Genomic DNA, 23,811 nt, shown 5'->3' on the forward strand with positions numbered 1-23,811 from the left:
TGGGCTCTTAAGAACTAGTCCATCTGAAAACACTGTTTCATAAGGAAAAACTGAGGTGCGTTCAAGATATCGAAACGTTTAAATTTAGGGTTATGATAAAAAAAAAAAACGTTTTAAGAACCTGCGGGGCTGTCTTTTCTTTCTGTTCCACGTAAGATTCTCCTCTTTCTTACTCTTGCTTTGCTGGAGACGATGTATAAAACACAGAATAATCACTCGATGACCCTGCCAGTTCTGAACGGTGCCAGATATGTTTCTTTAACAGCTTATGTCATTGCTGAGTTTTCAAATCTACAAAACCTGATGTGTATCTGACTGATACTATAGACCGCACACGGTTCAAATCAACACATCATTTAACGGAAGCAGCAGAGCACAGATGGAACTGAACTCTTCACCAGAGGTCTGTAGATGCAAACCGCAGTGACGACAGCTCATCGCTGATATATCCCAGAACAAGGCATTTAACCCTATAGCTGCTCCAGAGGTGTGAAGCATTGACGCTGATATTAACAGCTGTACGTTGGCTTTAGGTAAAGGTGGCAGTTGAATGTACTAAACCGTGTGACTGGGAAGGTGAGCCAATTCATACGACCAGCGCTATTTCAACCGTAGGTTGTTACTGTTCGACAAAACAAATCAAACATTTATGATCAAATTGATCATTAACCATCAGATTTACTGACTTCAGAAATGTCACACAGATGTGTTATCTGGTTTGAAAACACACACACACACACACACACAGAAGGTAGAAGCACCCTAGCCACTCCCTTTTGTGTGCCAGTATCTCATTGACTCTGATGACTCTAATGGAATGAGAGACAGGATTCTCCCCATGTGGCTTCACATTAGTGCTTATGTAACAAGTCAAGTCTACAATGAACTGATTACTGCCCCAAACGCTGGGCACGAGATCTGTGTTTACGTGTGTCTGTGTGTCTGTGTGTGTGTGTCTGTAAAAACACTATGAACACTATGTATAGTTACAGAGAGAGCATGTTCCCCATAATGGTGCATACTCTGTTCACAGTGTCTGTTTGCGTTTGAATGCGGGCTGAATCTGATATATAAGTTATCGTATAAATAACTACTACTGTCTATACATAGTATTTAATGTGTGTGTGTGTGTGTGTGTGTATTTGTGATTCAGCAGCATGGCAAAGTGACTAGATTGAGACTTACATGCAGTCCACACGTTGCTGTGGAAAACCTTTTCTTCTAAAAAACTTACCTCATATGCACACAGAAATACACATTTATGTGTAAGAGTATTTTTTTGTGCTTTGGTAGACTATTGTGTCAAATCTTTGAGTGTAGAATATAGCCTAGTATGCCCACCTAGCTTGTGTAACACTCTGAGTAACGCTTTGTGCTGTCTTCCAATATTTTACTTCATTATACATTTCCACTTTCGTTTCTGCATCTCTTTCCCTTCGTCGTGACTCTTTTCAAGAAACCAATACAAGCATGTCACAAAAGGCCATGTATGTTTACAAGCAGAGGAAAGGTTAAATAGGTTACGCGCACACACACACACATACACACACACACACACACATATACATATTAGACTAATCATTCACGACCTCTATGATCCCTCTTCCACACCCTCTCTGAACTTTCGCCCCTAGATTAGATTTCGACCTTCAACGTCAGTTCTTCGAGTGCTAAGGAAACACCAGCCTATGCTGAGAAACTCTTAAAAATTGGAATCGGTCGCGCTTTGTGGGTACAACTGACTGAGAAAATGACAGTTGAAAGTAAAGTCTTCAGCAAAGGTGGTAGCTCCGCTGTCATAACTTTCATGCATGCTGTGACCTCCTTCATTCAAAGCGCTGCTCACGTGAAAAGTGAGTGATATAGGCGGGCTTTGTGACGTTTCCAAGCAACTGCCAATTACATTCTCTGTTTTGCGATCGCTGATTGGACAATCAATGCACTGACCTGTCTCCCCTACAACTAGCTACATCGCGGCGAAAGAAGTGTGTACGGAACCTGATGGAAATATGGCAGGGTGACAAGGGGTTTTTTTTGTCCTCGTATTCTTGCCCTAGCAATAAGAAGCGACACCGTGACAACTGGCCCACTCTTCGCTGCTCCAGCGTGGAGGCAATATCGCTGAGGTACAACGAAAAGGCAGGTTTACTTTACGAGGGGCTGACACAAATATACCTACTATCGTTAGCAGCTGGCTAATCAGCTAGCGTGTTACATATCCTCGTTTGTATTGACCCGCAGGAGCGCAACAAGGGCGATATTAAAGGATTCTACACCCTTTCCAGACGAGTTAACCCTGCCTTCAGGTTCGGGGAATATGTGTGAGGATGAGTCAGAGAGATACACTAATCCATCTCTTTGCTGGAGGGTGAGTTTTTATATATTTTAGACAACATGATAAGAAGGACATGAGCTCTGAATCTGCACACACTGATGACAATGCCTTTGCACAATTACTTTACTCACTTTCAAATAATGGACTTTATTGTTTAATAAAAAAGCACAGTGCATGTTTTAAAATGAACTCGGTGCACGTTTTAAAACTTAAATACAGAATTGCGGGTCGTACCGTTTTTTTGTTGTTGTTGTTGTTTTTTTTTTGTTTTGTTTTTTTTTACAGTTTGTGTCACTGGCATCAGAATCGCATGGAGATATTATGAGATATTGCCCTTTGATGTTAGTATCAACATAGTTTTCATATCAACCGATAGAATGACAGAGCGCTATGACTGTGGGATCTAAACGGAAAGTTTTGATTAAATTAGTTAACGCTGACTGACATCAGTGTGACAGCTTTGCATTAGTTAATTTTCTCTCCATACATGCCTCTAGAAATAGCCCAAGGTTTGCGAAATGTTAAAACATACAGTAAGTTTCATATGTAGATTGCGCTGGCATTTGTCCAGTCACACCTAGTCACTACGGGCGCATATGAAGGTAGACAGTCTCAAAGGCTTCCAAAGACGTTTACTTCTTTCGCTCGGATCGTTTCGTTTGATAGCCATTGAGAGTTGTGTAAATACATATACAGTAAATATGTCTATACACATATATATGCATATATATCTATATATAGACATACATACATACATACACACACTTTCAGAGAGAGAGAGAGAGAGAGAGAGAGAACTGGGGTATTTGGGTTCTTGAACCGTAGTGGAAGTGGAGTTGTTTACACTCTACTCATATGAACGTGAAGTAGGTCTCTCCTTGGACTCGAAGGCTTTGATATGATCCGTGTGCAGAAACGTGGAGCTGTCACTGGATATCCTATTCACCATACCAGTCCCAGCATAGTCTGTATCACGGTTAAATTTGGAACACGGAATTACTCGACGGGAACGGTCCATCCATACTCAAATAGATTAGGGGCGATACAAATACGGACAATGGTGTTTAAGGTCAATGCTTTGGCTATTTATGTTCATCCCCGAGTGGGCTATGTATTCTGTCCAGATAATTTGGGTCGAGTACTGTAACTGTTTTTAGTGGAACTGATCGTCGAATCCCAACGGCTCTGCGGCAGCACGTGTCGTTTAGATCTCGCAGTGTGTTCGGTAACATGTCATACTATCTCAGTGACCTGCTATCGCACAGTTTTTAAGTCAAATTTTCTATCCTCCTGAATTCGTGACTTTTTGTTAGAGATCCAAGATTTATCCGTGTCTTAAACGGCACAAACATAGTCGAGGTCACAGCTGCATGTGTAAACATCGTGTCCTCTAATCCGCGGGTTATGCAAAGTATTTTACTGCAAAATGCAGTCTTTGTGTTTTCGTAGATATTACTGAGTCAAGGTCTGTTTTAGGCCGTACATCACCAAATCTCAGATCAACCTCAAACTGCGTGATTTGTTGTGTGGCCATTTACTTTTGATGAATGCCTAGCATTTTATGTGGGATTATTTCCAGTCAGACCATGTCAGTATTTTTGTTGACTTCCTTATACTTACGTAAAACAGTTTTGAAAGGTGACGTTCGGAAGTATTCCATATATTTGTAATGTGGACTAATATACCTGCATTCAGCTGTGATTAGACCTGTGGTTCTCATGGGGTATTCCTAACTGTTTTTGTTAGGGACACTGGGTCTGACCTAATACATGGAGCTGGTTGTCGTCGCCAGCGGCATGTGAACCAGCTGCTGGGCTGGTTGCGTTCTCTCTCTGTCATTCAGGCTTTACGGTTTGCCTGCAGATCCGCTGGTGACCGAGAGCACGAGGCGGTACAAAGCCCGGCCGAGCCTGGCCTGTCTCGTCGACCCAGTTCTGGTTCCTGCAGAAACAGCCAGGTGTTTGTGCTGGTTCTATATCCTCCTCACTGTCCCAGATTTCTGTTATCTTTGTTTTTTTTTGTTTAAGTCTAAACTCTGGTGTCAGTCTGTGGAGGCGTGTTCGCACGGCCAACGCGTGTTTGCAAATCCTCTTCTGCCTTCTTTTCCTTCTTTTACCTAGTGTCGTTTCATTTTAAAACTCAAACAAACCAAAGTAGCAAAGCTATGTGTTACATCTCACAGCTTCTCTGTGAGATCTTATGCTGTTTATCGACGTCGGATGTCTTAGTGATGTTTTACAATGGTTTAATCTTGTCTCCCAATGTCTCATCAAGGTCTCACAGTGTCTTGGCAACTCCTCAATGTCTTAGTGGTCTTGGGGAGTTATCTTGCAGTGTTTCAGTGATGCCTCAGAATGTCTTATGTGACATCTCACAGTTTCTCAGTGATCTCTCACATAGCCTCAGAGACGTCTCGTAGCGTCTCGTTGATTCATATGGAACCTTAACTGTGCGTAAATGGAAATTAACACACTGTGCTTTATTATTTGTCGTTCTTTAAGGATATCGACAGGCAATCATTTTGGTGTGGTGTGCTAGATAAACCACTGTTCTCACTTTTTGTTCTGATTCACACACACACACACACAAAAAAAAATCAGCCTGGCCGTTCAGTTTTCCCAGAGTACCTTAAAATGAGGTAGCCTATTTTTCAGAACTTTTCAGCTCCTCTCCTGTGTTAGTACAAACAACAAAGACCCACATGTGCAGTGCCCTGAAACAGCTGGGATGACAAATTAACCAAACATGCAACATAAACGCGCGCACACACACACACACACACACACACACACACGCACGCATATACACACACACACAGACACATATACACACACAGACACATACACACACACACACACACACACAAACACATATACATGTTCATACATGTTCAGAACATTGAACTTTGACGTGGTCATAGCAGTCAGGGGTAACCGGTCCATAATCTGACAGTGATGTCAGGTGAGCAGTCCCTGGAGCATGCAGCGTTTGTGTGGAAGAGTCAAACAGGAGCGCTAACTGCTAGTCACGCTACGTTTAGCCAACACAGTTCCATTGACCTGGGCCTTTAGGGCAGACAGAGAGATCAAGCACACATTCCTGTTCTTTCTGCCCATTAACAGACGGCAGTAGCGCTCTCTTCACTAGCCATTCAACAACAGATAGCCTCATACATAACATATTTGAATGGCAAACATTAAACGTAAAGTAGGCTGAAAGCAAGTGTAGTGTGTGTCTGTGTGTGTGTGTGTGTGTGTGTGTGTGTGTGTGTCTTTTTGACAGCCTATTTTCAGGTTTACCCTGTACTGGAAGAGTATACACAGAGTTTTGGCTGGGCATTGCTGGGATTACAGTAGGATTTGGAAATCTTGGAATGGGATCGCTATGCATAACCTACTTTTACATGTCGAGTCCTTTTGAGTAGCCCCGCGTGCGCGCGCGCGTGCCCGGGAGACGGGGAGATTGCGTTACGGTTTGGGGAAACGGACTACAGGCAGCGTTTAAATCATTCCCTGGTGTCGTCAGGCAGGAGTCCAGGAGTTTTCTCCTTCATTTTGTTTTTCACTTTGTCACTGAACAGTGATCCGATCAAATTTGATATGTAAAAAAAAAAAAAAAAAAAGTGTTTGTCAACGTAATGTCTACTATAATATGCCTCATATTTCAAAATATAGTTTGAACTGTTTTTTGGAGATTTTTTTTTTTTTAAGATAGTTGATAGGGAGCCTGAGTTGTCCTTGTCAACAGACTAGAGACTAGACTAGATGTGAATGAAGTCTTGGACAACTGCACTCATCATTTTGAACATTCTCTTCTCTCCATTCCCCCCCCCCCCCTGTTCAGATGCGGGGGTACGGTAGGGGCGATTCTGACATGTCCGTTGGAGGTGGTGAAGACGAGGCTACAGTCTTCCTCCGTCACTCTCTACGTCTCTGAGGTCCAGCTCAGCACCGTCAACGGAGCCAGCGTGGCCCGCGTGGCCCCCCCGGGGCCCTTACACTGTCTCAAGTGAGTACTCCACCCCCCCACCCCCGCCCTTTTACCCTCTTCGCACGGTGTTCACTGCAAGCCTGTAAAGCCTTAAAGCAGTGTTTGTTTTATGTCTTAAACCGTCAACGTGCCCGAAATGTGCACTGTTTCCCACACGTCCCAAATGTAGCTTGTCGACCGTCAGTGGAGTCTCTCTTTTCATCTGCTTTTAGCATTTTGTGTGTGTGTGTGTGTGTCATTCCCCTCTATGCATCCTACACCGAGAGTTGAGAGCGTCCTTCTCCCCCCCCCCAACTTTGACTGGTCTCAATATATTTTTTTTCCCCCACATTTGATCTGGGAGGCCAGCTCATATAGAAGCTGTCAGTCCAGGCAGGTTGGAATGCCTTTCAGCTGTCCTGTAGTCCGGTTACACAAGCAAGCCGGAAAGCTCCGGAATGTTTACAGTATTATCTGGCTCTGTATCGCGGGCCCCGTTACAGTTCAGCGGCCGACCAGTGAGATGAAAGGAAGTGGCTGAGTGGTATGTCAGAGCTTTCTTACAGTGTCTCTACTGCACGAGGAGAGGAGAGGGGAAGAGAGGAGAGGAGAGGAGAGGAGAGGGGAAGAGAGGAGAGGAGAGGAGAGGAGAGGAGAGAGGAAGAGAGGAGAGGAGAGGAGAGGAGAAGGGAGGACCTAATGCAGTGACAAAGCGCACCCACCCTCAGTCTGCGCTACAGAGGAACATCACATTTTCTCTTCTGAGGAGGAGGGTTTTTTTGTTTGTTTTTTTTTTGGTTTTTCCTCTTTCTATTTTGAACAGTGCGGTGCGGCCTGGCCTCCCCCCCCCCCGTCCGCTGGTTACTTTGTTTATTTTGCCTCCTGTTATAACTCTGCATATTTACATTCTGTGTTTAATCCCACCGTGTTGTTTTCTTCTCTGTCTGTGCTTAGTCATGATTTTGTGCCTTTATGAAAGACTCTTTTTTTTCCACACACACACACACACACATCTCTGGCCCCTACTACTATTACTACTACACTCCCCCTTTCTCAACCAATCCCAACTTGCAAACCAATCAGACTTCATTTCCCAGAATTCATCGATAGATCATGAACAGACCTTAACTGTTCAGTCAGAACTGGGCAGAGTATTGGTAGTTTTTTTTTGTCAGACCGTGCCAGTCCAAACAGCCCACGCTGCAGCCGCAGTGAGACAAACACGGTATTGTTCCGAGTGGAGCCTGAAGAGTTCACATCCCTTCTTTTCTCCTGCCATAGACGAGAAATCGACTTTTTCATTTTATTAACCCACTAGAGCAAAAGCGGTACTGCTCAGTTACAGGCAGAATATCTGTAATCTCGTCGCTAAGCGACCTTTGTGTATTGTTGTCCTTTGTGGTGAGAAACCTTGAGTTTTGATGGGAACACAGTGTTTCTTGATACGTTTCCAAACTTGAATCAAACCTCAAGTTTTCCGTTTGACATGTCAGAAAAAACGATTTCATAACTGTGTATTTTGTACCTGATGGTGCATTTAATAAGTTAAGGTAAATGAGCCACACCTGAACCTTAGATGGCGGCGTTTAGGGCGGAGCTTCTGTTTGATCTCGTCTGTTTGTTGTACTCTTTGTGAGTTCAGCATGCCAGAGTTTCTTAAAAAAAAACAACAAAAAAAAGTAACACGCTGATTGACATGCTAATCTAGGTCTCACACACCTTTTCAAACTGCTTTTCAAACGAGTCTTGTCCATTGGTGTTTGAACATATCTCAGAGCTTGTGACGAATTTGTGTAACTCCTTTGGGGGGAAAAAAGAATTCATGTTTCTTGATTTATTTATGATTGTTGGGTAAATATGGATATATTGGGTACGTATACATAAATAAACACATTTTGGTGGGGTTGAACATTCTTGGGAAAATATTTGTTAATTAGAAGGCCGTTTGTGTCTGAGTATGATACAGATCTCTGTTTGTCTCTGTTTTTCTCTCTCCCTCTGCCTCTCTCTCTCTCTCTCTCTCTCTCTCTCTCTCTCTCTCTCTCTCTCTCACAGGCTCATTCTTGAGAGAGAGGGTCCTCGGTCTTTATTTAGGGGGCTGGGGCCCAACCTGGTGGGCGTGGCTCCGTCTAGGTGAGTGTGACATCATCTGGGTAGGAAAGCAAACGAACAATAGAAAATTTAAAAAAAAACAGAGTTTTGATTTTGATTTAGCTTTGATCTGTAGCATTACAAACAGTCATGAAGTAGGGTCCTGTGTTTGAAGGTCCTCAAGCGGTTTTATCTACCGTCATAGCTCTGTCCTCTCTGGACAAGCCTGTACGCATAGTGTGTCACTCACTGGCTGATGCAACACCTGCTAAACCAGAACGATCTGTGTGGAACTCGAAACAAACGCAAGGCTGCATACGTATAGGCATACACACACACACACACACACACACACACACGGTCACACAGACACACACACACACATGGACACACAGACACACACGCGCGCGCTCAGACACACGGTGACACAGACACACACTTTTTCAGAAGTTTTCAACAAAAAAAAAACAACTTTTGGAATGTCATGATCAGCCAGAGGAGGAACAGTGAGAAGGAGAGAGAGAAAGAGAGAGTGAGAGAGAGAGAGAGAGCAAGAGAAGAAGAAGCAGAGGAAGAAAAAAAGTTTGAGTTTGAGTTTTGCTTTGCCTGGTCGTACTTGAAGAGTTCAGTGTTGTCAAACGGAGGCATCTGTCAGTGTAAACTGAGGTGAGCTGGTCTTACGTTACCGGGTGAAAGGTCAAACAAATGAGCATGTTCGGCATCAGGGAAGACCCACACTCGCACGCCCAGGGGTCAGTGTGTCCCCAGAAGACTTATTTTTAGCCTGCCAGGCCAAAAATAAACCTCTCGATACCGGGCGTTGGATGGGTGAGGACTGCTGAAAGAGTCCAGGTATCCCGGTTTTGTCCGATAACTGGAGCCAAAAGTCAGAACTGCCCGACAGCAAAACAAACACGTAAACATTCCTCATTTATGAACAGAAAACTGGCTGAGAAATCCCGCTTTGCGATACAGCCCCGGGACCTCAAACCAAAACCCGCTTTGATGGGTGGATATTGGATTTCACTTTATGTCTGACGGTCTTCATTATGATAATAATATTAATAATAATAATGACGATAATAATAATAATAATAATAATAATTCATTGTGATTATTTTGTATGTAAAGCGTGATGCAGTACCTTCAGACTGGCTCACTGGTGGAGACCAACCTGTTTATTTGACAGGAGGTCGTCTCTGTCAGTTGTGTGAAGTTTGTGTTAAAGGTTGCCTTCCTTTTATCTTGGGACTGCAGATGCGTTAGCATTACAAGGGGGTGTTCCAGAAAGCAGGTTTAGTAAAAACTCAGAGTTGGTTAAATCAGAGTAGGTAGTAAACCTCCTAATAGCAGAGCCCTATGGCTGTGTTTTGCTTGGAGAATGAAGTCATAGGGCTCTTCTACTAGGAGGTTTACTATTTACGCTGAGTTAACTAACTCAGTTTTCACTAAACCCACTTTCTGGAGTAGGCCCCAGGAAACAGAAAGAGTGTGTGTGTATGTATGTGTTTGTGTGTGTGTGTATGTTGTGAGTATGGGAGAGAGAGAGTAATTAGGGTAAAGGATGACTTATTAGGCAGGTGCAGATGGGTTCTCTTACATTCATTACCGTGTTCACTGAATGATACACGTGTTAAAACCTGTGTGTTTGTGTGTGTGTGTGTGTGTGTGTGTGTGTGTGTGTGTGTGTGTGTGTGTGTGTGTCTGTGTGTGTGTGTGTGTGTGTGTGTGTGTGTGTGTGTGTGTGTGTGTGTGTGTGTGTGTGTGTGTGTTTTCTGGGGAGATGCATTGTGTGAAGCAGATGGGTAAAGACTTGTGTAAGTAGGCTGACAGTTAAGAGGTGTATAATGATGCACACATGGAAAACTGTTGTTAAAAGGTGCCCTCCCTCATCTAAAAAGGGCACTGACATGGAGCGTTTAGCTAATGGATCCATTTCAGTAGTGTACGTAAAGAATGTCTGACGTATGCGCGTGTGTTTGTGTGTGTGTGCGTGTGTGTGTGTGTGTGAGAGAGCGAGAGAGAGAGAGAGATACACATCATATTATTATTGAAACACACTGATGTGGATTTTTACTCCTCTGAAGTGAAAAGAATTATAAATTACAAGTCTGATGATCTTTGGTTATATGTTTCTGTTTTTAAGATAATCTGTGTGTGTGTGTGTGTGTGTGTGTGTGTAGGGCTATTTACTTTGCTGCATACTCCACGGCCAAAGAGAAGCTGAACGGAGTGTTTGAACCTGACTCCACACAAGTGCACATGCTCTCTGCTGGGATGGCAGGTAACACTCTCACCTTTCACCTTTGGCATATTTGAACTTTCTCTCTCTCTCTCTCTGTTACACACACACACACACACACACACTCTCTCTCTCTCTCTATTTATCTTAAAAACAGAAATACACACACACTGTTTTGTGTATGTGACTTGTATTAAAATGTTGATTATTTAGAGGGATAGTGTACGTTACTGTGTGCTTGCATGAGAGAGAGAGAGAGAGAGAGAGAGAGAGGGAAAAGGGAGAGAGAGAGGGAAAAGGGAGAGAGAGAGGGAAAAGGGAGAGAGAGAGATAGAACAGCTCCCAGCCCAAGGGAGTCAGCGATTGTGTCCTTGTTCTAGACTTCCCTGTCGCCGGAGGGAAAAGATTCCAGCTCCACCACTCCGTGGAATTATAGCTACAGCGTTACACAAGAACGTACGGGATTAACTTTACACATCGTTTAAGCATTTCATTCTAGCATTTCATTCTGACAAGAAAAAATACTGAGAGATTTCTTGGTGTTTGGTGTATACAGAGTGTATGTAAGTGTTTGTGTGTGTAGTTTGTGTGTGTAGTTTGTGTGTGTGTGTGTAATGTTTGCGCGTGTATGTGTGTGTATGTGTGGGGCGCATGTTTTGAGGAGGTAGGGGGTGTGGTGTGCTCTAACATCACTCTCTGTCTAATGGGTTTGTCAGCCCCCTGAGCCAACAGGGGGCGCTAGCCTCGTGTCTGTGGAGGGACTGAGTCTGTGTGAGTACTGACCTCTCTATTGCTATGGCTTTTTCCTCCCTCTGTCTGTCTTTTGCCCTGTCTCTCTTTCTCTCTTCCTCTCTCTCCCTTTTTCTTGCTCTCTCTCTTTCTATTGCTCTGTATCTCTTTCTCCTCTCTCTCTCTCTCTCTCTCTCTCTCTCTCTCTCTCTCTCTCTCTCTCTTTCTCACTAAACTCTTGCAGAGTTTTGGGATTTGCTATATAGTGTAGGGTGGGCTGTTTTGTGACAGAGGTAACAGATGAAATAGTACTGCTGTGTGTCTACGTTTATGAACGGATCTTAGTCTGGTACAGATCACTAGTGTTGGGGTTTCATGTCTGTCAATCAATGTTAATCAGACCCTTTTCCACCAATCAGGGTTCACAGCCATCACGGCGACCAATCCCATTTGGCTCATCAAGACACGCCTACAGCTGGACGCCAGGTAGGATGGCAGAAAATATCATCTTAGAGTTGTTTTAGAGGTAGCAGGTTGACTGCATTATACATTCTTGAGATTTTAAAAAAAAACTTTTAATACAAGAGAGTTCTTGTATTTCAAATGAACCTTGTGTGTTTTAGCATCTTCAGTTCAAGTACGAGTTTATTGAATGTCTCTGCTGCAGCCTCTCTCTCTCTCTCTCTCTCTCTCTCTCTCTCTCTCTCTCTGTCTGTCTGTGTCTGTGTCTGTGTCTGTGTCTGTGTGTGGAGGGGGTGGGTGGGTGTTGAGTTTGGCTCATTTTTTCGGTTTGTGTTTCAGGAATCGCGGGGAGCAGCGGATGAGCGCGTTCGAGTGTGTACGGCGCGTTTACCGGTCGGACGGCTTACGGGGCTTTTACCGCGGCATGTCGGCGTCTTACGCCGGAATCTCAGAGACTGTGATCCACTTTGTGATCTATGAGACCATAAAACGTCGCCTCCTAGAGGCCAAGGCCTCCGCGCACATGGACGAGGAGGAGGAGGCGTCAAAGGACGCGTCGGACTTTGTGGGAATGATGCTTGCGGCCGCCACCTCCAAAACCTGTGCCACCTCCATCGCCTATCCACACGGTCAGTCGGCATTCTGCTTTTCCACTGCTCCTTAAGCCGTCCATGTCTGGACTCTGTGTGTGTGTGTGTGTCTCTGTGTGTCTCTGTGTGTCTCTGTGTGTGTCTGTGTGTCTCTGTGTGTGTGTGTGTGTGTGTGTGTGTGTGTGTGTGTGTGTCTGTTCACGTGTGTGTGTGTCTCAGTGTGTGTGTGTGTGTTAGTGTGTTGTGTTCATATTGTTATAGAACGGTATATGCGGGTAGTGAAGGTTTTTGTGTGTTTTGTGTGAGTGTCTGTTCGTGTGTGTGTGTGTCTCTGTGCGTGTGTGTGTTGTGTTCATATTGTTCTACTAGGATATATGCGGGTCGTGACGGTTTTTTGTGTGTGTGTAATTTTGTTCAGAGGTGATCAGGACGAGACTGAGAGAGGAGGGGACCAAGTATCGTTCCTTCTTCCAGACTCTGACCATGGTGGTGCGCGAGGAGGGTTACCGGGCTCTTTACCGCGGCCTGACCACACACCTGGTCCGCCAGATCCCCAACACCGCCATCATGATGTGCACCTACGAGGTCGTCGTCTACCTCCTCAGCCGCTAACCTTTGGCCTTTGACCTCCTCACCTACTGGAACAGCGTCGCTACCGTTACCGTTACAGCAAGCAGCTAACAGATGGAAATCCGCCTCAGAATAATGACGGAGGAAGAAGTGGGATAGACGGTGGATGTTTTTTTTTTTGTTGTCGTTTTTTGTTTTTGTTTTTTTTTTTTTTATTTTGTGTGTCTCTTCACACACACACACACACACACCAACACGGTCACTGAGACAGACACTGGAAAAACTGTAAACGGTGGTATATGTGCGTGGATGAGATTTACATCGAGACATGGTGAGAGGGGAGAAGGTTTTCACCCGAAGGAGAGACGTCCTTCAATTAAAAAAAAAAAGAAAGAAAGAAAAATTAACAAACGAGTTTGAAGTGGGCAGAGATAAGCTTGTTTGTGAGGCAGGTCTTTCTGTCTGTCTCTCTTTCTCTCTCTCTCTCTCTCTCTCTCTCTCTCTATCTTTCTCTCTCTCTCTCCCCTTTTCTGTCTAAAGCTGCTGATGATGAGGAGCTGTTGTGAAGACCTGTTTGACTAAACTGTAAAAGTCTGAATGAAGTTATACAGTCCAGTTTAACAGTGTTAAACCTCTTTTAGCTCACACCTCTCCAGACACACACACACTCACACACGCACACACGCACACGCACACACACGCGCACACACACACACACAGACACGCACGCGCTTATACATACACGCGCACGTCCATCTACGCAGTCACATAGACACACATGTGCACACACAGAACCTTATCTACAGTAACGGAGCCATGATTTCATTTTTAAACGTTTAAAGATTAATAACTTCGCGTTGTGGGTCTCCTGCGGGTGACGCAAGCTCTTGTGAGAGGAGTAATCCTGTGAGGCAAGGTCAAAGGTCGGGGCGCAGGTTAAAATTTAAGATTTTTTTTTTTCCCCCTTCTTCTTGTTTTTGTGGCACCTGACGCCCTGACCCAGAGCGGTTACCAAGGCGCTGCGTCCTGATTGGTCCGTGAGCCCAGAGTGGTCAGAGCAGGGCAGATAAAAAAAACAGTGGGTTGGACAGGACAAGCACGCAAGACTACAGCCATACTGGAACCTTTGAAAGGTTCTGCACTACTGGCTACAACACACACTCACACACACACACACACATGCTATCTGGATCCTGAGATGATTCATGCCGACATTGATACTTGAAAAGTACACACACACAGATGTACACAGGCCTCTTTATGCAGTGCACCTGAGCTGTATTATTTGTGTGTGTGTGTGTGTGTGTGTAGTGTACACTTGCCTGAATGACTGCCGTTTTAGTACATGAATGTAACAGAACTGCTAACAGCAAAGGCAAACCCAGACACATTCTCTCTCTCTCTCTCTCTCTCTCTCTCTCTCTCTGTCTCTCTGTCTGTCTGTCTCTCTCTCTGTCTCTCTCACTCACTCTCTTTCTCTCTCTCTGTCTCTGTCTCTCTCACTCACTCACAGAACACACAGAGATCCCAGGAAATTATTGCTCAACATTTCAAAGAGGATGCTGCACACAGCTCATACACACGCACACACACACACACACACTTCTTGTGCCTCATTATAAACTATATACAGTAGTGATGAAAAGTATTGTTAAAGACAATGAAAACAAGCACTGCATTTCTGAACTAAACTATTACAAAATTGTTCTGGAACGTTCCAAAGTATGATGCAATTGTTTCTAGTTCTTTATTTTTCCTTGAAGGAACTGTTTTTTTTGTTTTTCTTTAATGCACCTGATCTGAGGTAGATATTCACTCTTTTTTTAATTTATATTATCGTTTCCCTGGTTTCATTCTGTTTTGTTTTTCTTCCTTTCTTTTCTTTCTTTTGTTTTTTTTCTTTTTGAATGTTCAGCACTCATGTTCTTCTTCTTCTTCTTCTTCAGTGTCGTGTTTACAGTCTTTTATTTTTAGTGTCTTTGCTCAATGTCATTTGAGCGAACAAGAAGAAGTGTCATGTCTCAGATGGTAATGAAAAGCCTGACAACCGTTTGTGTAAATCATTAAAGAAAGATGGAAACGTTGATGAGTGTTCAGTCGCGCTCTTTTTTTTTTTCTCCACTACATTCTCTCACCGCATTCTCCTGACCCGTCGTGTGTAAGGAAGATTTTGGAAACGTTCAATGTCGGCTGTTCCAAGCATTTGCTCTCTGTTTTCTCTGATTGTAATACATAGATACCAAACTACTGTGAGACACACTCTCTCTCTCTCTTTCTTTTTTCTCTCACATACACACAGGCCTTTTATGCTTCGTAGAAATGTCCTTTTGACCAATTTTCTCATTAGTGTGTCATGCAGCAAAGAGAAAACTGCAGTTCTATGTCTAGCCACCAGGTGTCAGTATAAACTAAGCCTGAAGTGTCTTGCACTTTCAATCAGTAGCCGATTGGGCCATCCACCCTGTTAAAAAAAAATATATATATATATATATATATATATATATATATCACCTACTGCTTTCAAAGGACAAAATGTTTGGCTCTGAAATGAGCCCAGGATGGACCGGTCAGGAGAGTCCATTAAAGACGAATACATATCATAGAAGAAAAGGAGAGCTAGGTAGTGGAGGAGCCCTTCTATGATTTGGACAGAATCGTCCTTCAGTCTGAGTACTGTCTGGTGGTGGACCGCTGCCCAGTACTACTAAACCACACCAAAGGGCGTGTCGATTACATTTAACACCAGCGTTCATTTTGGCAGGTAATTTTAGTTCAGTCTTCGATTTAGTCTTTTGACTAAAATACATATTCGTTTTTGTCATATAATAGCCATTTCATCATTATTAGTTTAAGTCCAGTTTTTGTCACCGAAAACGATACAGGTTATAGTCAAACTTTAGTCAATTTGCATTTTTTTCCTTTTTTGTAATTAAACCAGTGATTTCATCAAGCACATAGATATTCTTTGGTTTGCTACATTCCCAAACCTTTTCTTCCAGGTTTGTGGTATTTCTCCCAACGATTTTGCACCCATATTGTTTGCAGTGGGTTTTTATTTTCAGTTGTATCGTAGGTAAAATGTGTCCAAAAATCCGTTCTTTTTCTTCCGAGAGTAGCCGTGATCTGAGTTGCCGCGTTAGGGTTAGTTTAAATGCCTAACGTTCCATTTCCAGAGGAGGGTGGGTAGGCCTGTAACTTGCTTGTCCGTTCGTCTTTCTCTGACCTTATCGTTTCATTATTGTTTGTCAGCGAAAATGGTAATGTCCTTCTCCACAGTTTTTATTTTCAAAAGGTGCATTTTTATTTAGCTAGCGTCTCGTTTTCGTCGTGGAAAAATTTTTTTGTTGACGAACATTGTTCGTCACAGTTTTCATCAGCGAAATGAATGCTGTTTGATACACACAATATAATATGTGCTGGATATGAACATGTTTTGATTTAATTGTATGTCACTCTACAATAATACAATTTTAACCAAAGGGAAAATTAAGAACTTGTCCACCTCTTCCAGGAAGGGCACCCTACGGTGAGAGAGCTGATCAGAGTTTCAAAAAAATGAAACTGAATCAGACTGCACTGTGCGCTACACAAATTGATTCAGACAGGCACTCGTTCACTTGTACGCGTGCGCGCGCACACACACACACACACACACACACACACACACATATATATTAATTCACTTTCCAAGCCATAGGGTGAGGAGCTTGGAGTAGAGCCGCTGCTCCTCCGCATTGAAAGGAGCCAGTTGAGGTGGTTTGGGCACCTAGTCAGGATGCCTCCTGGGCGCCTCCCTATGGAGGTGTTTTGGGCGCGACCAACTGGGAGGAGACCCCGGGGAAGACCCAGGACACGTTGGGAGAAATATATATCTCGACTGGCCTGGGAACGCCTTGGGATCCCCCAGGAGGAGCTGGTGGATGTAGCCGGGGAAAGGGATGTCTGGGCTACCCTCCTCAGCCTGCTGCCACCGCGACCCCGTCCCGGATAAGCGGGAGAAAATGATGATGATGATGATGATTTTCTAAGCCGCTTATCCTAATTAGGGTCACAGGGGATGCTGGAGCCTATCCCAGCATTCACAGGGCAAAATAATAATAATAATAATAATACACCCTGAACAGGTTGCCAGTCCATCGCAGGACAGACACACAAACACATTCATACCTAGGGACAATTTAGTGTCTCCGTTTCACCTAACCTGCATGTCCTTGGGCTGTTGGAGGAAACCCATGCAGACACGGGGAGAACATGCAAACCCCACACAGAAAGGACCCTGCACACCCAGGAATCAAACCCAGGGCCTTCTTACTGTGAGGCAACAGCCCTACCCACGGCACCACCCACTGCACCACGACATACATATATACATACATTCGCTATTTCCCATCATACAACTGTGTAAAAACGTTCTCTCTTGTGTTCACGGAGGTATTTTTCTTCGACCAGATCAGATCTCAGCTTTCACAGGATTCCAACACAGCAGTCAGAGAGCCCTGTCTTTCTGGTCTTGGAAGCAGAGGGGTGTACTGATGGCGTCAAGTCCAGGCACATCCCGATCATCCAGAGAGATTTCAAAATTTCCATAATGTCTGGGCCGTGTTACTGGGGAAGCTGGGAGCAGTGGTCTGATAAGCTTCAATGTCTGATACAAAGCAGTTAGAAATGTGAACAAGTGCAGATTTGGATGTAATGTCATGAAAGGGTTAATTACATCTCGGGATGTTCATTGCCGAGCACATACACAGATTCTACACGTTTATCCCGCGTTAAACCTTTTTGTACCAGCTCTGCCCAAATACGAATATAAGTACTTAAAACTAGTGAAGTGGATCAAAGACTCCTGAGAAAGTACAGCAGCCTCCACTCCCCCCCCCCCCCCCCCCCCCAAACACTCACACTTCACACAAGCACATGCACGCACGCTCCACCCATGTTCTGTGTGTGTCACACACACACACACACCAGAGACGGCTCCAGGAAGCAGCTGAACTAGTTCTCAGAAAAAGAAAAAGAAAAAAAAAATTAGATGGAACTCTCTCTCGGCAGACAACCAGAACAGTTTGGGTGTTCTTTCTTCTGGGGATGAATATATGAATATTGAAATCCTGGAGGATCCCAAGATTTGATGACTGAGAGAGAGGAGAGGTAAGACAGAACAGAGTGAACAGCGATAGGACACAATCTCAGGTATTTCTCCGCTAACCGCTTCCTCTCTGAGCTTTTCTCTTGGGGGAGAGAGAGGGGAAAGAAAAAAAAAGGAAAAAAAGTACATTGTTACTGAATGCCTAGCTATATTTGAAATGTATTTTTTGGTACAATTGAAATGATTGCATTTCTACGACATTATTGCGAGCAGCTGTAATTTACAAGCACAGTTCCGTTCAGCATAGGATTAGCGTTTTGTTTCAAAGATAATCCATGAGGGCTCACAGTGCTCTCCAATGCGTCCGATTTGATGGCTGAGATCTTGAAGTGACGTGTCTTTGGTGTGAATATTATTACACCATCAACACAAACAACTATATATATCAGATGGGTGAAATTATATTTGACATACACAACATGGTAACACTAACATGGTTTGATTTAATTATATGTCACACCACAATGGATTTATAACTGTATAACATAAAACACGACATAGCAGTAAAAGTATAATGGAAACCATTTGGCAAATACTCTGTTCTGATGAGTTATGACATGTCACATGGGTGTGAGTAAAGTCTGTATGAACCACACCAACCTGTGTGCTCCCATCACACCCAATAATATATGCAACACGTACACCAGTGTGCCAGAGAGTACTAGAGTACTGTATAGGTCCAGTTCTGTACTGTAGTGTATAGAGCAGGGGTGGGCAAATCCGGTCCTGGAGGGCCATGGTCTTTCTGTTTTTCTTGTCGACCAACTAAATACAGTCTCTGATTGGCTGAAGAGCATGCACACCTGTTTTCAAAGTGAAAATCAACAGGTAGCTAAGAGGTGAAAACAAAAACCGGCAGGACACCGGCCCTCCAGGACTGGATTTGCCCACCCCTGGTATAGAGGCAACCTACCTTAGGGTCTGGACTTTGGGGTATGGGTTTACATCGTGTAATATGTTCCTTTTTCGAATGCGACTTGGCACGATGTCACAACAAGGCAAGAACGCTCTGTAGTCAGCGAGCGACTTGCATTTTCCTTTGACTTGCCGGCGAACGCGGGCTGGCTGATCATGCTCCTTACAGCAGCGGTTCTCAACTCCAGTCCTGAGGGCCCACCGTCCCGCAGGTCTTTGTTTTAACTCTTCATTGTCACAGTTAATTGAACGAATCAAGGGCTTGAGGATGAACTGATCGGTGGAATCAAGTGTGTTGGTCCTGAGTTAAAATGAAGACGTGCTGGACAGTGGGGCCCTGAGGACTTGAGCTAAGAACCACTACCTTACAGAATGTCTCTGTGGCGCAATCGGTCAGCGCGTTCGGCTGTTAACCGAAAGGTTGGTGGTTCGAGCCCACCCAGGGACGAAACACTGCCTTCTTACACGCTTGGTTTATATTCTGCCTCTCCTGGAGGTCGCTTTGGATAAAAGATGAACAAATAAATGTAATCGTAACTGTATGTCTTAGTGACGTTATACTGATAGTGCACTAATTGCTTGGCATGCTAGCGGTGGTCCAAGCAGGATAATTCATTGTGACCAAATTAACCACACTTAATGGGGCCATCAGTTTCACTCTGGGCTGGATCAAAACGGCCATTGTTATGTAGACATACTCCAATAACTAACATGCTCAAATCTTTGTGAAGCAGTATACAACCTGATTGTGTGTTCACCTTGAATTTCAGCTTAGCTCGGATACTTTCTCCACACCGACAGAAGATACAATCTGAAGATCAGAAATTCGACCTCAAATGGCAGGAACAGAAGACGTACTGGATCTGGATCAGTTCAGCTGTTCGATCTGTTTGGATCCGCTGAGGGATCCAGTGACGATTCCCTGTGGACACAGTTATTGCATGGGCTGCATCAAGAGCTACTGGGATCAAGACAATCAGAGAAAACCTTACTGCTGTCCTCAGTGCAGAGAAATCTTCAGGTCAAGACCCCCTTTGAAGAAAAACACGATTATTGCCGAGATTATGGAGAAATTAACACAGACCAGACACAGGGATGTTCCTCTTTTTAGGAGCAATTCCATGTCCAATCGCATTGAGTGCGACTTTTGCACGAGCGAGAAACAGAAAGCCATCAAATCCTGCTTACAGTGTTTGGCCTCGTTCTGCGAATCCCACATCCAGCCTCACTATCAGTCTCCGACCTTCAAGAGACACAAACTGGTCAATGCCTCTACAGACTTGCAAGAGAGCATCTGTCCCCATCATGATAAACTTCTGGAGGTTTACTGTAAAGATGACCAGCAGTGCATCTGCTTCCTGTGCACAATGGACGAACACAAAGGTCACGACACGGTGTCGGCTGAATCAAAGTGGGCGGAGAAACAGGTAGGGTCACAGATGGCATCTTTAGTTGCATTTAGCTCAGTTTGGTAGAAATCATGGAGCTGTGAATAGGATTTTATCCTCTTTATGCTAAATCAGTTAGAAAGGGAATGTTTGTTCCTGGTGAGATTGCAAATATTTTGAGTGGAAAGGCTGGTTTATAATTACCACCAGGAGGAGCTGAAGGAGAACCAAAAGAGACTCCAGCGTAGAATGACGGAGATGGAGGAGAAGCTGCAGGAGCTGAAACAGACCATGGACACAGTCAAGGTGAGTACAGACCAGGAGAATGCTAGATGCTAGATTACATGATGCTAGATTGACACTTCTAGAAGAAACCATTTTAACTAGGGGTGTCCGTTTCTTATACACACTGCCTCAGAGAGGACTCCAATGAGGCTGGAGCATACAACGAGAAACGCAGTGAGTCCTGTTGAACATTTGTGTGTGTGTGTGTGTGTGTGTGTGTGTGTGTGGTCATGAACAGCGTTCTGCTCAGACAGCAGTGGAGGAGAGCGAGAAGATCTTCACCGAGCTGATCTGTCTCGTCGAGAAGAAACGCTCCGAGGTGACGGAGATGATCAGGGCTCAGGAGAAAGCGGAGCTGACCCGAGCAGAACGACTCCAGGAGCGACTGGAACAGGAGATTTCCCAGCTGAACCAGAGGGACGCAGAACTGGGACGACTTTCACAAATAGAGGATAAAATCCAGTTTTTACAGGCAAGAGGATAGTCTCATCGGCAATACCGATGAGACGTCTTTTTTTTTTTTTTTTTTTTTACACTTTTTTTGTGTCTTTTATTCACGTGAGATTTTTAATTAATCTCTGCAAGTTTCCAGGCTACACTTTATTGGCGTCACCTTATCAGTGCTCGTTACCCAGTCAACACTGCTTTTAAAGGTCTTGTCTGAATCACCAGTCTGGGCCTCAGAAAGGAGCTTTGAATTATACATTAACACTTTCTCTCGACTCCATGCCCTGCCTGCCTCTCACTGTGAACAAACTCTGCTGTACAGCAAAGTCCTCGATTTTTTTCTTTAAGGCTTTTCAGATTTTTCTATATCAGTTGAATTGAAGTTGTTTATTTATTTTTTATCATCTCATCAGAGATTTTTATTTTTCGTTTTTGTTTATGTGTTGTTTCGTTTGTCTCCTTAAGAGCTGTTATTATTTCATTACGGATACGTATCAGAAAAATTCGTCGGTTGACCATCACGATCCACAGTGTCTTACGATCCCTTCTGTGGTCCGTTGCCTTTGTTTGGTGGACGTTAAATCAGTGAGCCTCGCCACACCGTTCAGCCTTTCGTTTTCTCTTTCTGTCTGCAGAGTTTCAAGCCTTTGTCTCACGTACGTCAAACCGAGGAGCTACTCGACATCAAAGTCAATCCACAGCTCCGCTTTGAGAATGTGACCAAAACAGTCCTCCAATTAAAAATCAGAATAGAAGAAGTCTGTGAGAAGGAAACAGAAAACTTGTCTCAGAACAGTAAGATCCTACACAACTTTACCCTCACAGTAAATCAGAAAATGTCATTAGAACAACCAGACAATATATCACCGACTGAAAAATATTTAGGAACATGCTACATATATGGAGAACAGGCAAAATATGTGTAAATGTATGCCTGTCATTATTCTATATAGGGGTGTGTTAACTATTTTTTTTCTGTCTCTATAGTTACAAAAATCAGTGTGGATCAGCTGCCTGAACCCAAGAGCAGGAGGGAGTTTTTGCAATGTGAGTTACACTAAATGATAAAATACTGTAGATTTGTGTACATTCCCTCAGTGGTCAGGTTAATAGGTAAATCATCCTATTCCTGAAAACAGACCACTCCTACGGTCAGTGAGTCATGTGACCATGGCATGCCCATATAAGGCGTGCAGACTGGTTTTGAAGGATCTAGTTACTGTCTGACTGAATATTAGAGGTGCCACAAACTATTGATCTAAGGGTTTTTGAGTGCGGTATGATCGTCGATGTCATGCTTGCAAGTTCCATTATATTGGAAACAGCCACGTTTTGTGGATGATAGAGACTAACGTTTATGAAGTGTCGTGCAACAAAAAAACCACAACGCTCAGTCAGCAGCAGTCGTGTATGTTAAAAGAGCTTATCGACCAGAGAGGTTGAAAGAGAACCTTCCAAGCTAACAGGCGGGCTACAAACTCACAATACATCCTCAGTGTGTCACGGAGCACCATCTCAGGATGAAAAAAGGTTGTTTTTCTTTGTCAGAGACGGGCTATAGCAGAGATTTTAGACGTGTGGGGCAGGACTCCTTAGGGAGGCGACATAATACATTTCAGAGGAGCCTCAAGAGGGGGAAGCCTCATAAATATACACAGAGATTACGACAGATACTGATACTACAAAAATATCACTAGCGGGGCACTTGACATGGTTTGTATTCGCATCCAGTCTCCAGTACGTGCATGACAGGAGCATGTCAGCATAGACACCAAGGTCCCCGTGGAGTGTTTCTGACGCTGACGTCCTGTGAAATCCAAGCCCTGAAGTCCTGGAGAGATAGACCCACTGGGCGTACCTAATAAACAGTCTTTCCACTCAACTGTCTGTCTATCTGAATGGCCGGCTGTAGGTTTATCTGTCCGTCCATCTGTCTGTCTATCTGTCTGTCTATCTGTTTGAATCGTACTGTTCCTGTATTTTGCCTTGATCAGATGCCCGTAAGCTTACGCTGGATCCGAACACGGCGCACAGAGACTTGTATCTGTCTGAGGGGAACAGGAAGGTGGAATGGTTTCACCAGGCTCAGACGGGCCCTGATCATCCGGAACGATTCGAAACTTTCCCCAACGTCTTATGCAGAGAGGAGCTCTCTGGACGCTCTTACTGGGAGGTGGACAGCAGCGGCCCGGAGGTTTCCGCCGTGGTGACGTACAAAGGAATTAAGAGAAAGGGAAAAGGGGGAGAGAGTAGGTTCGGATATAACAACCAGTCCTGGAGGTTGTCATTCTCACCATCCAAATGCTATTTCAGGCACAACAACGAGCAGACCGACATCCCCGCGCCCAGCTCCTCCAGAATAGGAGTGTATCTGGATCACGCCGCAGGAATTCTGGCCTTCTACGACATCTCCGACACGATGACCCTCCTCCACAGGGTCCAGACCACGTTCACCGAACCCCTTTACCCAGCATTTGGGATTAACTATGGATCATCGCTAAAGATCTGTGACTTATGAACAAAACGACAAAAACAAAAACAAAAAAAAAAAAAACAACTCCAAAGTGTTGAAAGACCATTCATGTCCAGTAACGTCTTGAAGTTCACAAAGAAGAATGCTGTAAAGTAATAATTGTTATATC

General features: G+C 44.1%; 2 protein-coding genes and 1 non-coding gene across 4 annotated transcripts; all 3 read left to right on the plus strand.

Annotated features, from left to right (window-relative positions):
- The first annotated feature begins 2,005 nt into the window (after window positions 1–2,005).
- LOC115815776 (solute carrier family 25 member 36-A) lies at window positions 2,006–13,190 on the plus strand. Of its 2 annotated transcripts, none has more exons than XM_030778784.1 (8): window positions 2,006–2,139; window positions 2,242–2,368; window positions 6,179–6,343; window positions 8,360–8,437; window positions 10,579–10,679; window positions 11,786–11,852; window positions 12,168–12,457; window positions 12,837–13,190. In XM_030778784.1, exons 2-8 carry the CDS (start codon window positions 2,328–2,330, stop codon window positions 13,028–13,030), a joined length of 936 nt encoding a protein of 311 aa, XP_030634644.1. In that variant the 5' UTR covers window positions 2,006–2,139; window positions 2,242–2,327; the 3' UTR covers window positions 13,031–13,190. The 2 variants fall into 2 exon arrangements, with proteins under 2 accessions (XP_030634644.1, XP_030634645.1); XM_030778785.1 differs by having other exon boundaries at window positions 2,006–2,126.
- A 6,233-nt stretch (window positions 13,191–19,423) lies between these two features.
- On the plus strand, window positions 19,424–19,497 carry trnan-guu (transfer RNA asparagine (anticodon GUU)). Its single transcript has one exon. It is a non-coding gene; the product is annotated as a tRNA-Asn (tRNA).
- Window positions 19,498–19,885: 388 nt separating this feature from the next.
- LOC115815769 (E3 ubiquitin/ISG15 ligase TRIM25-like) lies at window positions 19,886–23,687 on the plus strand. Its single transcript, XM_030778776.1, has 6 exons — window positions 19,886–20,476; window positions 20,648–20,743; window positions 20,961–21,194; window positions 21,805–21,964; window positions 22,157–22,216; window positions 23,164–23,687. Exons 1-6 carry the CDS (start codon window positions 19,886–19,888, stop codon window positions 23,685–23,687), a joined length of 1,665 nt encoding a protein of 554 aa, XP_030634636.1.
- Window positions 23,688–23,811: the final 124 nt, after the last annotated feature.

This window comes from Chanos chanos, chromosome 6, assembly GCF_902362185.1.
Source record: "Chanos chanos chromosome 6, fChaCha1.1, whole genome shotgun sequence".
Lineage (NCBI taxonomy): Eukaryota > Metazoa > Chordata > Actinopteri > Gonorynchiformes > Chanidae > Chanos > Chanos chanos.

What these genes read in the sequence shown, in the direction of transcription:
- LOC115815769 (XM_030778776.1), top strand. Translation starts at nt 19,886, where the DNA reads ATGGCAGGAACAGAAGACGTACTGGATCTGGATCAGTTCAGCTGTTCG. An exon ending in CAAAGTGGGCGGAGAAACAG is followed by an intron (nt 20,477 to 20,647) that starts GTAGGGTCACAG and finishes AATTACCACCAG; the next exon opens with GAGGAGCTGAAGGAGAACCA. An exon ending in CAGGAGGGAGTTTTTGCAAT is followed by an intron (nt 22,217 to 23,163) that starts GTGAGTTACACT and finishes TGCCTTGATCAG; the next exon opens with ATGCCCGTAAGCTTACGCTG.
- LOC115815776 (XM_030778784.1), top strand. Translation starts at nt 2,328, where the DNA reads ATGAGTCAGAGAGATACACTAATCCATCTCTTTGCTGGAGG. An exon ending in ATCCATCTCTTTGCTGGAGG is followed by an intron (nt 2,369 to 6,178) that starts GTGAGTTTTTAT and finishes CCCCCTGTTCAG; the next exon opens with ATGCGGGGGTACGGTAGGGG. An exon ending in CTCCATCGCCTATCCACACG is followed by an intron (nt 12,458 to 12,836) that starts GTCAGTCGGCAT and finishes AATTTTGTTCAG; the next exon opens with AGGTGATCAGGACGAGACTG.